Source organism: Calidris pugnax, unplaced genomic scaffold, assembly GCF_001431845.1.
Source record: "Calidris pugnax isolate Ruff unplaced genomic scaffold, ASM143184v1 scaffold593, whole genome shotgun sequence".
Taxonomy (NCBI): domain Eukaryota; kingdom Metazoa; phylum Chordata; class Aves; order Charadriiformes; family Scolopacidae; genus Calidris; species Calidris pugnax.
In genome coordinates, this window is record NW_015092181.1 from 307046 (window position 1) to 320327 (window position 13282).

At 40.2% G+C, this 13282-nt stretch overlaps 1 protein-coding gene across 1 annotated transcript; it reads left to right on the forward strand.

Moving 5' to 3' along the window:
* The first annotated feature begins 1205 nt into the window (after window positions 1-1205).
* Window positions 1206-12874, forward strand: LOC106900250 (ATP-binding cassette sub-family C member 8-like). The gene is made up of 5 exons (XM_014962245.1): window positions 1206-1342; window positions 3909-4030; window positions 9599-9765; window positions 11973-12215; window positions 12800-12874. Exons 2-5 carry the CDS (start codon window positions 3940-3942, stop codon window positions 12872-12874), a joined length of 576 nt encoding a protein of 191 aa, XP_014817731.1. The 5' UTR covers window positions 1206-1342; window positions 3909-3939.
* The last annotated feature ends 408 nt before the right edge of the window (window positions 12875-13282 follow it).

The window sequence follows — 13282 nt, forward strand, 5'->3', positions numbered from 1 at the left end:
CCCCCCCCCCCTCCTCCACCGCGTTCTCTTCCGCGCCTCCCCCGCACCTCTTGGTGGTCTCCGCTCCCCCCTCCCCCGTTTTACCGCGCCGCGGTTCCGTGCTCCGCCGTGCCGCGTGTCCCCCGCGCACCCTCCGCTCTGGCCTTGCCCCCGGTGCCCGGCTCCCCGCCGGGAGCCTGCGGGGGCTGCGAGCCCCGGGATGCTCCCGAGGCTGCCCGCGCGCCCCGCACCGCCCGCTTTCCGGCCCTCGCCCCACTCCCGGGGACCCCTTTCTGCCTGTCGGGGGTTCTCCGGGACGGGGCGGCCTGCGGGGCTCCCGGCAGGTGAACCCCCGGCCTTGCGCGGGGGCAGGATGGGCGCTGGAGGAGGCTGCGGGATTTTCCCGCAGGATTTGACAAGCGGGGCGGGAAGCGAAAAATAAATGTGCTATTAAAAACCAGAAAACCTGACAAGTCGGTCTTGCAATTACCGGAGACTTAGAGCAGCCGGGCAGCCCTCCCAGTCGTTACCGGTAATGAGGAGGGCTGTCTGGCTGCTGTAACTCTTGCCGTGTCTGCAGCTGCTGTGATTTGATAACGTACAACCGGGGTTACCGGTGGGTGGCCCGGGGGTTTAATTAACGTGCCGCGGTCACTGCTTTGGGTACCGCTCTGCTCGGCCGGGTCTGGCCTCTGGAGAGCCAGGGCACGGGCTGCGGGGTTCAGCACCCCCCGCTGCTGCTGATACACAACACAACTGTTAAAATGGGGTCAGCTGAAGAACTGCTCAGGGTAAACTGTTTTATCTGGCTTTTCTCAGTATTGATAATTTTTATCTAGATCAAAAGAATGAGTTACTTTAAATAACAAAAAAAAAGTAAGATAAGGTGTGAATTCTTTAAGGAAAAAATAGTGTATGTATTATAGTGTTTGTGCTAATATATTTGAAAAATGTTTAATGCATGTAATTACTTGATAGTAAGCTGCTAAAGGTATAGGAATTTAAAGCTGTGTCCTGTCTGCTTTACTGATTTTTATTTCATATGAAGTGAAGCAATGAGAACACATTTCTGCAAATATTCAAATACGTGCATATTTAACAACACTGTTGTGTCAACTTTCATACACTAGTTTGTTACATGTGTACTTTTCTGTATGCAGGAGCTTTGTATGTCACTCTTGTTGTTAAGAAAGCTCCTTATAATTTTCTTTTCCTGTTTAGGATGGGGAAGTCAGAGTTCCAAAGTACATATACATCATAGCACATGGCTTCATTTTCCTGGCCACAATTTACGCTGGATACTGACTTTTATCCTCTTGTTTGTGCTGGTGTGTGAAATTGCAGAGGGCATAGTGTCTGATGGGTAAGTGTATGTCTACCTTCTGGTAGCACTGAGCATTTTGAAGGTTTCAGAGAACGTATTTTCTCCCTAAATTCTCATCTAGACCATGTTCCTTGTGCTTATAAACATGTAATCAGTATTCTTGGTGATTAACCTACCGACCTTGTATCAGAAATTCCACAGACCTTGCCAAGTTACACGCACAACTGACCTTAATCATTTTTAGTTCAGCTCAATGACACTATCTTTCCAAAGAGTAATCATGAATAAATCCTAATAATTCAAGCAGATGGTGACATTTTCGTGATACGTTTTATGTCCAAGACCCAGTCCTACAGTCCTTACTTAGGCAGAACTCCCATGTGCACGGTAGGTCATCCCATTCCCCAACAAACTGACTTGTGTTCATCTTAATAAGAGGAGTGGATCTATTGGGCCTCATCTCACACCCCGTCGAGGTTCTTCTGGTGTTTTTGCAGAACACCTGCTGTTACCATGAGCAGAGCAGCTCACATTATATGGGCTTATTCCAAGTGAAACAAGTGATACAGGAGAGTGATTTATCATGAAAAAAGCTGATGTCATATAACAATGACTATGATCATCTTCCTCTGAAGAAAGGTCTGATTTTCAGAACAATTATCAATTTGCAACTCAAGGATTATAAAGCTGAAGCTCCTTGTTAAACAGAACAAAACATCTCTGTTTAGCCATCTATATAACAACTATCCACCAACCAGAGTGAAAGGCAATGCAGTATTCTGCTGTAGAAGCTGATATCATTATTATTATAACTTCCCTTAAACATATATAAATAGGATGTTTTTCAGTGCCAGGTTTTTTTTGAAAGGATTTTTTCTTGTGCTTATTCAGAGTTACCAGGGTGTGGGATGCTCAGAGCAAAATCTCCTGCTTTGAGTTTTCTGTTTTATTTTGCTCTTTAGTAATCCCTCTCATTATATCTATTTGCTGTTTAACTTGACTCAGAATGCTGCTGTTAAGTAATAAGTGTCACCTGATGAGAATCAAAGCTTCTAGCTGTACTGGGGGAGTGCCAGCCCACAGTCGTGCCTCCAGAGCACTCAGCAGGCTAGTGAGTGCTCTAGTGAATAAAAGCAGATTTTGAGACTCATCAGCTTTCTAAGACCAAATAGGATCATACTGGTAAGTCTTTTTGACAGCAATTGGCTGTTAAAGGCTTTGGCACTTCAGCAGTAGATGCAGCCTATTGGAGATAATGGTTATGTAGGGGAATTCTAGTAATTTCTGTCTGTAATAAATTTTAAAATAATCTTCCACTCCTGCAGTGATAGCTACTGAAGCTTAGGCTGTCTGAACAAATCTGTTCCTATTGCTTGTTTTTCCTTGCTGAGAATTCAGCCCCAATGTCCCCAAATCACTGGCATGACTAGGAATTCAGAGACTGGAGATTCTTTTCTCGTTTTGCTGCATACACATACAACTCATTGTTAACCAGAGGAGTTAAGTATTTATGCCAGACTCCACCACAATGTCCATGTGAGGGAGGGCTTTCCTTTCCTAGAACAGATGCAGAAAGGGGTCCTCTTGAGCTTCTGTGGATCCGCTAGACATTTGGGATGTTCTGCTCTCACAGACATGACATCCTGTGATGATCTTCAGCTTCCTGACAGCACAGCCCCTATTGTCTCTCTGAACTACATAAAGGTAGCTTTTGCTGCAGAAAGAACAAATCCAGAGATGCTAATTTATTTTCTATGAGGCTCAGAGGATAAGGTGTGAATTTCCGTGAGTGTTTGTGTCCTGAAGGCTTCTTGGTCCCTCTTCTCCTGGAGCTGGTTGAGAGACAGAGGAAATTGTACCTCTGGACAGCACAGGACTCACCATTACTTTTGTGAAAGAAAGAAAAGGGGAGGAGGAGAAGATGATGGCAGGTAGGAGGAAAGAGGGAGGGAAACGTGATTTTACCCAACTCTGCATAAACCAACAACGTTGCCCAACAATTCCCATATTCCCAAAAGACGGTAGTTGGCAGGACCCCTCTGCTGCTCCCTGAAGCAAAGTGTCAGGAGAGTTTTGCTTTATCGGACAAAACTTAAGGGTATATGATTCTGTTGTAGGTTCTGTTTGTTGGCTTGTGGTTACTGAAAACAGAGCTCAGTGTAAGTAATTCCCATGCTGTGATGCTGTTCCTGGAAAAAGAAAATGAAATGCTTCCACAAAACGTTTCTGTAGAAAATCTTAAGCTGTGGTTCAGTTGGCCTTATCTCCATATTTTGATGGACAGCTCCCAAACTAGTTTAGCCTAAATTAACTTTTCTCATTTTGGAGCTGAGCTGCTTATCCTAATTTAAACAATGTTCCAATTGATTTCAGTAGGAAATAGGAGTACATGCATTTCATTTTCAGGACGGGAGGAATCTGAAATACAACTGTGTGATTTAGGAGCATAAATCCAATTGAAAATTGGAGAACTTACATCCATAACTCATCCTAGATAGTCCTGTGTCAGTGCTGGGTACAGGGTACAATTCATAAATTAAAAAGGAAACATTTAAATAGCTAAGAGAGCTTGATTTTAATATATGTTCTCTTTTTTCTTTTTAAGGGTTTCAGAGTCACGGCATTTACACCTGTACATGCCAGCTGGGATGGCATTCTTGGCGGCCATCACATCGGTTGTCTATTACCATAATATTGAAACATCCAATTTCCCGAAGCTGTTAATTGGTACGTCTCACTACTTACAAGACTTGAAAATGTGATAGTGGTGCTGCATCTGTTCATTCTGTGACAGGCCATTGCAGTCTCGGTGCTCACTTGTACAGTGGATAAGGCTACGCCTGTATTCTGGACTGCTGGTTGCTATTACCAGACTCAGTTCTGAGTTTTCCTGGAACAATTCATAGTTTTCAATGTTTTTAACTTGTAATAGTATTCTGTATGGTGTTCTCAGGGATCCAGTGGGCCAAAAGCTTCTCTAGGAAAAACTGGATTTGTGGGAAAAGTAGCACATCAAATTCTTAACTCGGAAAGCTATCTGAATTCCCCTGCTTGTCAGCACGTTGCATTTAAGTATGATATAACACTGAAACCATCTTCATGGGGTCTATTGAAATACGCAGGGAGTCAAGGGAAATGAATGATTTCACTGACTTTCACTGTGACCCTCGATATATTACTTTGTCTGCTTGTGCTTGCTTTCTGTTCCTAAAACTCCCTTTGTAAACTGCTTTAAGACCTTTTGAATGGAAAATGCTATGTATAAGTATATATTTTCTGCAGGACTGTAAATAAGCTGTAACTAGCTATAGAAAATCCATTACTCCTGACAATCATGCAGCTGGTGACGTGTTCTCTACAGTTTAAGTAGACTGTGGATGTCTACGTGTTTAGTCATCCTGTTAGCTGTTATTTCTTTGGTGGTCCTGGCTCATCAAGTTTTGTTTGAGCTGGTTTTCTGTATTAATGGATCCTGCTAAGGTTTGTCTTGTGTCATTGTAGCTCTGTGTATCAAAGTTCTGTTCTAGTTTTTGTCAGGTGGTTAAAAGTCAGTAACAACTGGGTTTGAGAAAGCTTTTAAATACTAAAAATTATTTTGAAGTGCATGTTGTGGTAAGCAAGCATCCTCTTCTGCAGAAGGAGCCTGCAATTCCTTGGGGGGGTGGGGGAAATCATTCCTCTTCAAAAACTTCAGATTTCTCTCCAGGTTTAGCAACATTTATGTCTTGTCATTTGGGACTGCTTTTCTTCTTGTACCTTTCATTTAAGTAGGATCTTTTTTTGTCTTTTATAACCAGGTGGGGCCATTTAGTTCCTTTTTTGACAAGTCAACACAGTCTATTTAATCCCTTCTCACAGGACTAGACTCTGTGTGTCAGGAAAGCATTGCTAGCCTGTTACATTCACCTATGAGAAACAAGCAGTGATTTTCTTGGCTCTTTTTTTGTTATTTCAGATAGATAATGCAATGTTTAATAATTTAGTGTCAGTACCGCATTCTCACTGTTAAGTCATTGAGAAAGGGTAGCACAAATGTACAGCTGTTAGTTGATTACCCATTTTTGTATAATCCTTTCTCTGTAGAGATTTAGATTTCTCTTTTATGATAATTTTGTTCAGTATTTAGAGCGCTGGTGCTGAATAAGCTCTGGACAATATTTGAATAATAAACAGTTGCACCAATGAATAAAAACACTTACTTAAGTGTTATTGATACTAAAATTAATAATCATGAATTTTAATTTTGCAAGAATTTCCAGGGAATAGACTCCTTTGGAAAATCTAATCTTAATATCTGACTCTTAGGCAAAAAAATAAAATCAGATACCACAGTCTTTCCTGCTTAGTTGGTCTGATTTGAATTTTAATCCAAAGTCTTCACAAGCCGAGAGTCTTTGATTTTGATTTTATTTTTTGTCTTTGTTTTTCTTTTAACTGGTCCTGGGTTTGTCGGATAAGCTAAGAGAGACATTTCTGGAAGTCTCGATCCTTTATCTTGATGGCACAAATTTATTGTGATGTAACTGTGAGGACTGTCACTTTTCAGTGTTGATTGCAACTGCTCTGTATTGACAACTGGGACTAGGCGATGATAGCATTATGCAAATTAGCCCATTATGAGATAGTTAAATTATACCTTTACTCAGCTTTCAACCCACTAGGGTGCAGTGTGGCCATGAAGCAGCTTTCTTTCAAAGCCTGATACAAATGAGGTAAATGGCAACCATGAATGAAGGCTCAAGTTGGTGATAACCTTCTTGCTGAATGTATGAGAAAGGAAACTGAAAGAGAGTCTTCGTTAGTAAAATGTTGCAGAGGAGATCTAATATTACAGAGAGTAAAGTAAGTGGCCTGATGTGACATCCTCTGTTGCTTGAGCATCAGTGAAGTTCCACCTAACTGCAGGGCATCATCTCCCACAGCTGCAGGATCAGTTCCTACACTTACAAAGAGTTGGTAGCTGTATAAAGCAAAGGCTAACAAAACCTTATAAAAAAAATAATACTATATTCAGTGGGAAACCTCTCATTGATGCAGTGCAGAACACCCTTAAGGGTCTATTCGTTAATTCTGAACAGGATAAAATTTTCCAATCCTGTGAAACTTTGAGATATTTTCTTTTTTTTAAATCTTTTTCACCCTTCCTTAGAGGAACCAAGTCTGTTCATAGTTCTTTATAAAGAAGCAAGAGGCAGGTACCATAACAGGCCTGGGGATTAGCACATTCCCTTGGGGTATGCAAGACAAGGACGCAAGGTTCCTCTACTGATCCTGTCTTTCTGCTTTATGCTCAGGCTGTGGACTATTTTGAAATAGTTGTTCTTATCATCTCTTATCCAAAAAAGTTGACAAGGTTTGGAATATTTATTATCTGAAGCTAATGACTGAGTTCAGGATCCCAGCTGAGTGTCCAAACTATTGGAACGCTTTGATTTTGTCTGACTCTCTTTTTCTCTGTATGATTTTGACCTTTAATTATATTTCAATAAACATAGCTTTTCCAGTCCTTTTTACCAGGAGACTCTTGTAATAATGCTAATTTTGGTGCGCTTTGCACAGTGTTGCAGAATGGATGCCTAACAGTTGTACAGTTTAGCAGGACACATTTTAGAATAGTTTTCATACTGAACTGGAAAATTTGCTAGCTTTCTCAACATTCAAAATATGTAATAGAATGGTAGCATCTGAATTGCACTGCTTTTTAAGTTAGTATTTATTTGCTTGATAAATAAACCTCAGAAATTAAACAGTAGGTGAAAATTATGAAATAACAATAGGACTTTGAGTTGTTAATCTGAAAGGGAAAGTAGTGTGGAAACGTGAATTTTTTGATTTAAGAAAAATGTTGTTCTTTTTTTTTTTTAATACAATCATAGTTATAGGACTGCCTTACCATTCTTAACAGTAATCTAATTTTCTGATTTAAATTTCTTGTGCCTTGACATTGTAGCTAATTCCCTTGGAATTAGTTTATTGTTTAAAATGGAACTTCCTGTTATTGTGTAAATATAATGTTTATTGCTTAGTACATAGAATTTCTCTCCAAACAGACACCGCTTCAGATATTGGGCTTAATCCAATAAAGATATAGAACAGTTTGAGTTCCACATTGCTTTATTTTCAGCTGCCTGGCCCCAGGTGAGAATCTACACCCTGGTGTTGTGGGTTGAGCTAGCTTACACGGCCCAAAAGAAAGTGAGGTCCTTCAGGCTGCAGGCACCTAGAATGGATCTACAGCAGTGGAGGAAATGAAAGCATGCCTCAGTGGTCTGAGCACTACAGTTCAGGCCAGTGGAAGTTCTTGGTGATAATTTCTAGAAACTCTCAGCCAATATGCTCTCACCACCCAGATAATAAAAACACAGCTTAAAAATGAGCCATTACTATATTTTCCACAGAGCCTTATCTTGAGGGAGCTGTGAACATTTGCCTGATTAGATTATATACACTTGTAGTAAAAAATGAAAAGCTGAATGAATTCAAATGCTTCTAGGAGGTATGACAGTGGGAGGTCAGTTATCACCTGAGAATGTTGCATTTGGCACTTCTTAGCACTAACATCTAACACTTCTTAGATAAAAGATAAATGAATGTCCTGATAAAATAATCATTTAAAAAGGGTTGTATAGACCCTTAAATCCTAAATGGGAGAACAGCTCTGCTAGTTCTTATTTCTTCTTACACGAGCTCTGCATAGATGCCACTTGGGCTGGTTGTTTTTTCAGGTGTCCTGCTGGTGCAGATTTTCAGTGTGCTATGTTTGTGTAAGTCCTCTTTACTCTGAGAAGGATGTGTTCTCAGCCTGCTGTAAGATGAATGAGACAAAACACAAGGATAAAGACGGTTAAGAGTAGAACAACATGGAATGCATTGTTGGATTAAGTGAGATTTTAGAGCCAGGCATATCACAAATAGGAAGGAATAGTGCCTCAGAGGTAGGAAACAATTTGAAGCAGAATGAGAAGATTTGATTTGTTGCAGTATAAGTTGGGAAGGTGGTAGAAAGCCTCACATACGAATTTATAAGAGGGATTCTGTAAGTTTGTCTTTTAAATCCTCTCTGCAACTGCATCAGCCACTAAAACACAGTGTTGGAATACTCAAGATCTTACTGCTTTCTTCTTACAAGCTGGTCTATACGTTTTAGAGGACAATAGACTCTCTTGGCAAATGTCCTAGTACCCAGTACTCCTGTCCTGTTCCATTTACTCTCACTTAAATGACAGTATTAAAATGGATTTCCTTAGAAGCAGGAATGACAGCCCCAAATCCTGCATGGGCTCACCATGTTGAATTTGGTTTTTCTTGGAAAGGGTAGCCCCACAGTACATGTCCACAGGGCTTTCTAGGGTGCCTCAAGGTAGCTGGAAGCCCACAAACTCTTTGAAATTTATGCAACTTCCTGATGATTATCCATATTTGTAAGTTGCAGTTGCTAATGTCTTGGTTGAATACTCTCTGGTGTTGCAGCAAGACACTTGGAAAGTATATCCACATTTTTCTTGGCAGTTAGAGCGCATTCCAGCTGTTCCATTATGGCAGCAACAGTGAAAGATTCATGTAAAAGAACATAACCCTGGAAGGTGTATTTCCTTAAGAATGGGGAACAGGAGCTGGGTCATGGTGTGGTGAATGCTATGGAGTGTCTTTTCAAATCACCAGTGCTTACTGCAGGGATTATTTATCTGTAACTGACAGTAACGCTTTAGACTATAAGTCCAGTAGAACTCTAAAAAGTTAAAGTTGTGTTCCACAAATGCCAGAACATCGTTCCTTGATGTGCCTGTGTATCTACATTATAAATCATGTATATGGAAGTTGCATTGAATAATAGAGCAGTAGCAATTTGGAGAAAATATTTTAATACTGGTTCCTGCATACATCCCAGAGATCTGCAGGGGTAATGAGTTCAATTTTCCTTCAAGCCAAATTCATAGCAGTCTTGTAGCATTAAGCAAATTGGAAGAGCGTCATTCACAGCCATCTTCACTTGTGGGGCAACCTCCTCCCTTGAACTCATAATGTAGACTCATGTTTACAAACGATGGAAATTTCCTTCAGCAGACTTCACTTTATGAAACTTTCCACTTTCACCAAATCTAATTGGAAAGGAATTTGGAACTAACGTTGTCGTAATATTTTCATTATTTTTGGAATTGGTCTTCTGTTTTGACATGAGAAAGGCTACTCTCTGTTTTTCAATATTATTGTTGCGTTTTTTCTGAGTGAATATTTAATACTGCTGTTGTACATTTTTGCAACTGTGGAGCTGATTAACTTTATTTTTCCCTACAGCATTGCTGTTCTACTGGACTTTAGCATTCATAACTAAAACCATCAAATTTGTAAAGTTCTGTGATAATGGGGTTGGATTTTCTCAGCTTCGGTTTTGCCTCACAGGACTTCTGGTTGTTCTATATGGGATGCTACTAGCTGTGGAAATCAATGTCATCAGGGTGAGGGTAAGTTAGTACCATGAAAGTCTCCTTCTGTGTTTTTTGTTGTGGGTTATGTTTTTTTCCCTATTCTCCTTTCTGGGTACTTAGTGTGATATGCATTTCTAAAGGAGAGAGAAAAATCCGGTTAGAAATAGATTTAAGAATCAAAGGTTAATCCAATTTTATTAGGCCAGATGTATCCATAATTTTAAAAAATGCCAGACTCTACTGTAGTTAAATTAAGATAAATTTTATCTGTTCAAGTTCATTTAAAAAATGTCTGTTATAATTCAGAGTTTCAGTCATCAGAAATGAGTATTTCTGATGCAAGGAAAGACTGGGTGAAAGGAATTGTCTGCTCTATCAGAGAGTATCTTAGATGCACAAATAACATCTCTCATTTTCCAGGAGACAATCACAATAAGTGATTTACTGAGATTGCTTTCTAGTCTCCCAGCTATATATATATTTTATTTTTTTTCTCCTCTGTGGTGTCTGCAGTCATGATTCAAACTGAGAGTTGTGTTTGGAGACTGCTGGATAGATAAATGCCAAAATCCTTCCCTTCACCTGTCCCTCACTTAACTCTGTGCACAAATTAAACTTTTCCATGTAAATTTTCTTGCTGCTTCCTTCACATTTGTCTGTGAACTCTTTCCAGTAATTCATTCAGCAATGTGAATTGTGTCTGTCACGTATTTGTTTTTTCTTGGGGGATTTTGTATGTATTTTGTATGTATGTATATTTATTTGTTAACTTAGGACAAAAAAATGCCTAAAAGCAGCTTTTTCAGTAACATTTTTGAAAGAAAGAGTAATAAAAACCTCAGTGCTCAACATGCAGTATTTCTATCACAAATGAAAAGCAGTGGATTCACTTGTGGGAAAAGTGAAATTAAAATGTGACATTGGAGAGATTTGCTCATAAATTTTCTCATAATAGAACTGCATCATTGAATGAGATTTAGTCCCTGTGGAGTTGTATGTCACAAAGAAGAATAAAAGTGGTCATTGCCTATTGTAATCTTTTTTGTGTTGTTTTTGTTTGATTGCAATTATTAAAGGATGCCATTGATGCACAGAATGAACTAGGCATCTGTATGGATTTTTCTTATTGCCTGTGCCTGTGGCAGACTTTGGAGAGCCAGGCTTGTCGCTGCAGCTGCTGAAGGAAGGGGTTGGGATGCACGGGAAGTTGGCCATTACTAAGGAGGAGGAAGTGGGGAGAAAAAGAAAATAAGGTGTGAGGTCTCTATGCTAGCAGAAACAGCAGGCATTGGCCTCGCTTTTTGTTTTTTTCCTCCTGCCTTCCCCCATCTTCTCCCAGAAGAAAGAAGATTGACTTGTTTGACTTTAATCCCAACTATACCTTCTCCCTTCCTTCTGCTGTTCCTACTGTTTCTCTAGATGGCCTTTCCCAACCCCATCACCGTTTTTTCTAGGATGTGTGAATTATTTCTCCAACTGTGGTTGGAGAAAAGATAGCAGTGAAGTATATCCAGAAATCCTACTAAGATTATTAGGATTTAGGTACAGTTATGAGTAGAGATTGTATGAAACATGTGATTGGGTACTTTTCAGAAAAGAAGTGTCTATTTTTAAGAGGCTTGGCTTTTCATTCCCAAAAATGAGCGGTGTCTGAAAAAGTTTTATCTTGGCAAGAGGAAATCACCATCAGTTTATCCTCGCTCTTTCATCATTTATGCCAATGAAAACATTTGTTGGTACCATATGGGCTCTCTAGTTCGGTGGTTTCCCAGACTTGTTCAAGAGAGCACAGGTAGCTCCATGTTCTGAGCTATCTAAATGTGAGGTGGCACAGGATGGAAGACGAATCGCTGTGATAGCCACAGGGCTGTGCCTAAGCTAGTATGTCCCATGTCGTGCTGTCTGGAACTCAGAGGGAGAGGCTGGGGCTGTACTATTTGAAATGTAAGGTGAAGTGGGTTTTTTTTCTACAAATACGCAAATTTTTACCCCATAAACAAAGCAATAGTTAATATTTAGGATGATTTATTTCTAGACTGGATGCCTCTGATTTTCCTCAGTACCTGAGGAAACTGGGTTGCTGTATTGGTTGAGTTTGAATCCCTAAGTTCTTTTAGTACTTCTGAGAAACCAAGACCGTTTCACTGACTATCTGCACTGTCCTTGACCTCATATCTGTTCTTTGTGAACTTTTATTTTCTATGGCTTTAATATGATTCTTTCATTATTTTTCTGAATTTCAGAGGTATGTTTTCTTCAAAACTCCTAAAGAAGTTAAACCTCCTGAGGATCTCCAGGACCTTGGCGTTCGATTCTTACAACCGTTTGTGAATCTGTTGTCCAAAGGAACATACTGGTGGATGAATACGTTCATCAAGACTGCCCATAAAAAACCAATAGACTTGAAAACCATAGGAAAGCTTCCCATTGCGATGAGAGCTCTGACCAATTACATTCGCCTTAATGAGGCCTTTGAAGCACAGAAGGTATGTAAAGCATGGAATTATGTCCATCTGCTTACTCAATGCTTATGTTTTTCATTACTTTTTATGCTAAAGGAAAACATAAAATTATATAAACAGACATGATGCAATTTAAGTATCCATTAGCATAGCTTTCCATATACAAAGAGATCACATACTCAGTTGTACCTCATACAAATAATGGGATTTATCTACCTAAACATGTGTGTCAAGCACACTGCTGGTTAAATGCGTGTAAAATCCATATGGCCTCTATTTTGATGTGGAAAGTAATTACGAACTATATTCACTGCACACCATTATCGTTCTTCCTAATAAGACCCTGGAATCATTCAATTACACAGTCAATATTAATGAGGCCTTGCAGGACTGTTTTTTCCGTGGTATTTTGGTTACAGTTTCTCTGCAGGAGAATTCAGGGGTGAAGCTACCTCAGCTCAAATTCTAACACCCTGACTGAGAGTACTCAGGATTTTGAGAGAAGTCTTTTGCATTCTGTCTAAAAAGATCGTAGGTTTCCAGTCTCTATGTTTGCAGCAAAGCAAAACCTGTCAGTTCCCTCTCTCCTTTTTTTCTTTCTCTCCCAGCAAGCCACAAACCAGCACGCTTACTTGATCCTTACTAAGGGTAGGAAAGAAATCGTGGTTCTTGTTGTGAAGTGAAAGAGAGGACAAATTAATGCTTTTTTCTTACTCCATAAAACCAAATGAAACAATAAACGTAGCTCAAGAATTTCCGGGCCCAGAGATTGGTGGTGAATGGAGTTAAATCCAGTTGGCAGCCAGTCACATGTGGTGCACCTCAGGGCTTGGTTCTCTTTAACATCTTCATCGATCTCGATGAGGGATTGAGTGCACCCTCAGTAAATTTGCAGGTGACACCAAGTTGGGCGGGAGCGTCAACCTGCTGGAGGGTAGAAGGGCTTTACAGAGGGGTCTGGACAGGCTGGATCGATGGGGTGAAGTTCAACAAGGCCAAGTGCTGGGTCCTGCACTTGTGTCACAATAACCCCATGCAGTGCTACAGGCTGGGGGCAGTGTCTGGAGAGCTGCCTGGCAGAAAAGGACCTG

What these genes read in the sequence shown, in the direction of transcription:
- LOC106900250 (XM_014962245.1), top strand. Translation starts at nt 3,940, where the DNA reads ATGCCAGCTGGGATGGCATTCTTGGCGGCCATCACATCGGTTGTCTAT. An exon ending in TCAATGTCATCAGGGTGAGG is followed by an intron (nt 9,766 to 11,972) that starts GTAAGTTAGTAC and finishes TCTGAATTTCAG; the next exon opens with AGGTATGTTTTCTTCAAAAC. An exon ending in AGGCCTTTGAAGCACAGAAG is followed by an intron (nt 12,216 to 12,799) that starts GTATGTAAAGCA and finishes TTTCTCTCCCAG; the next exon opens with CAAGCCACAAACCAGCACGC.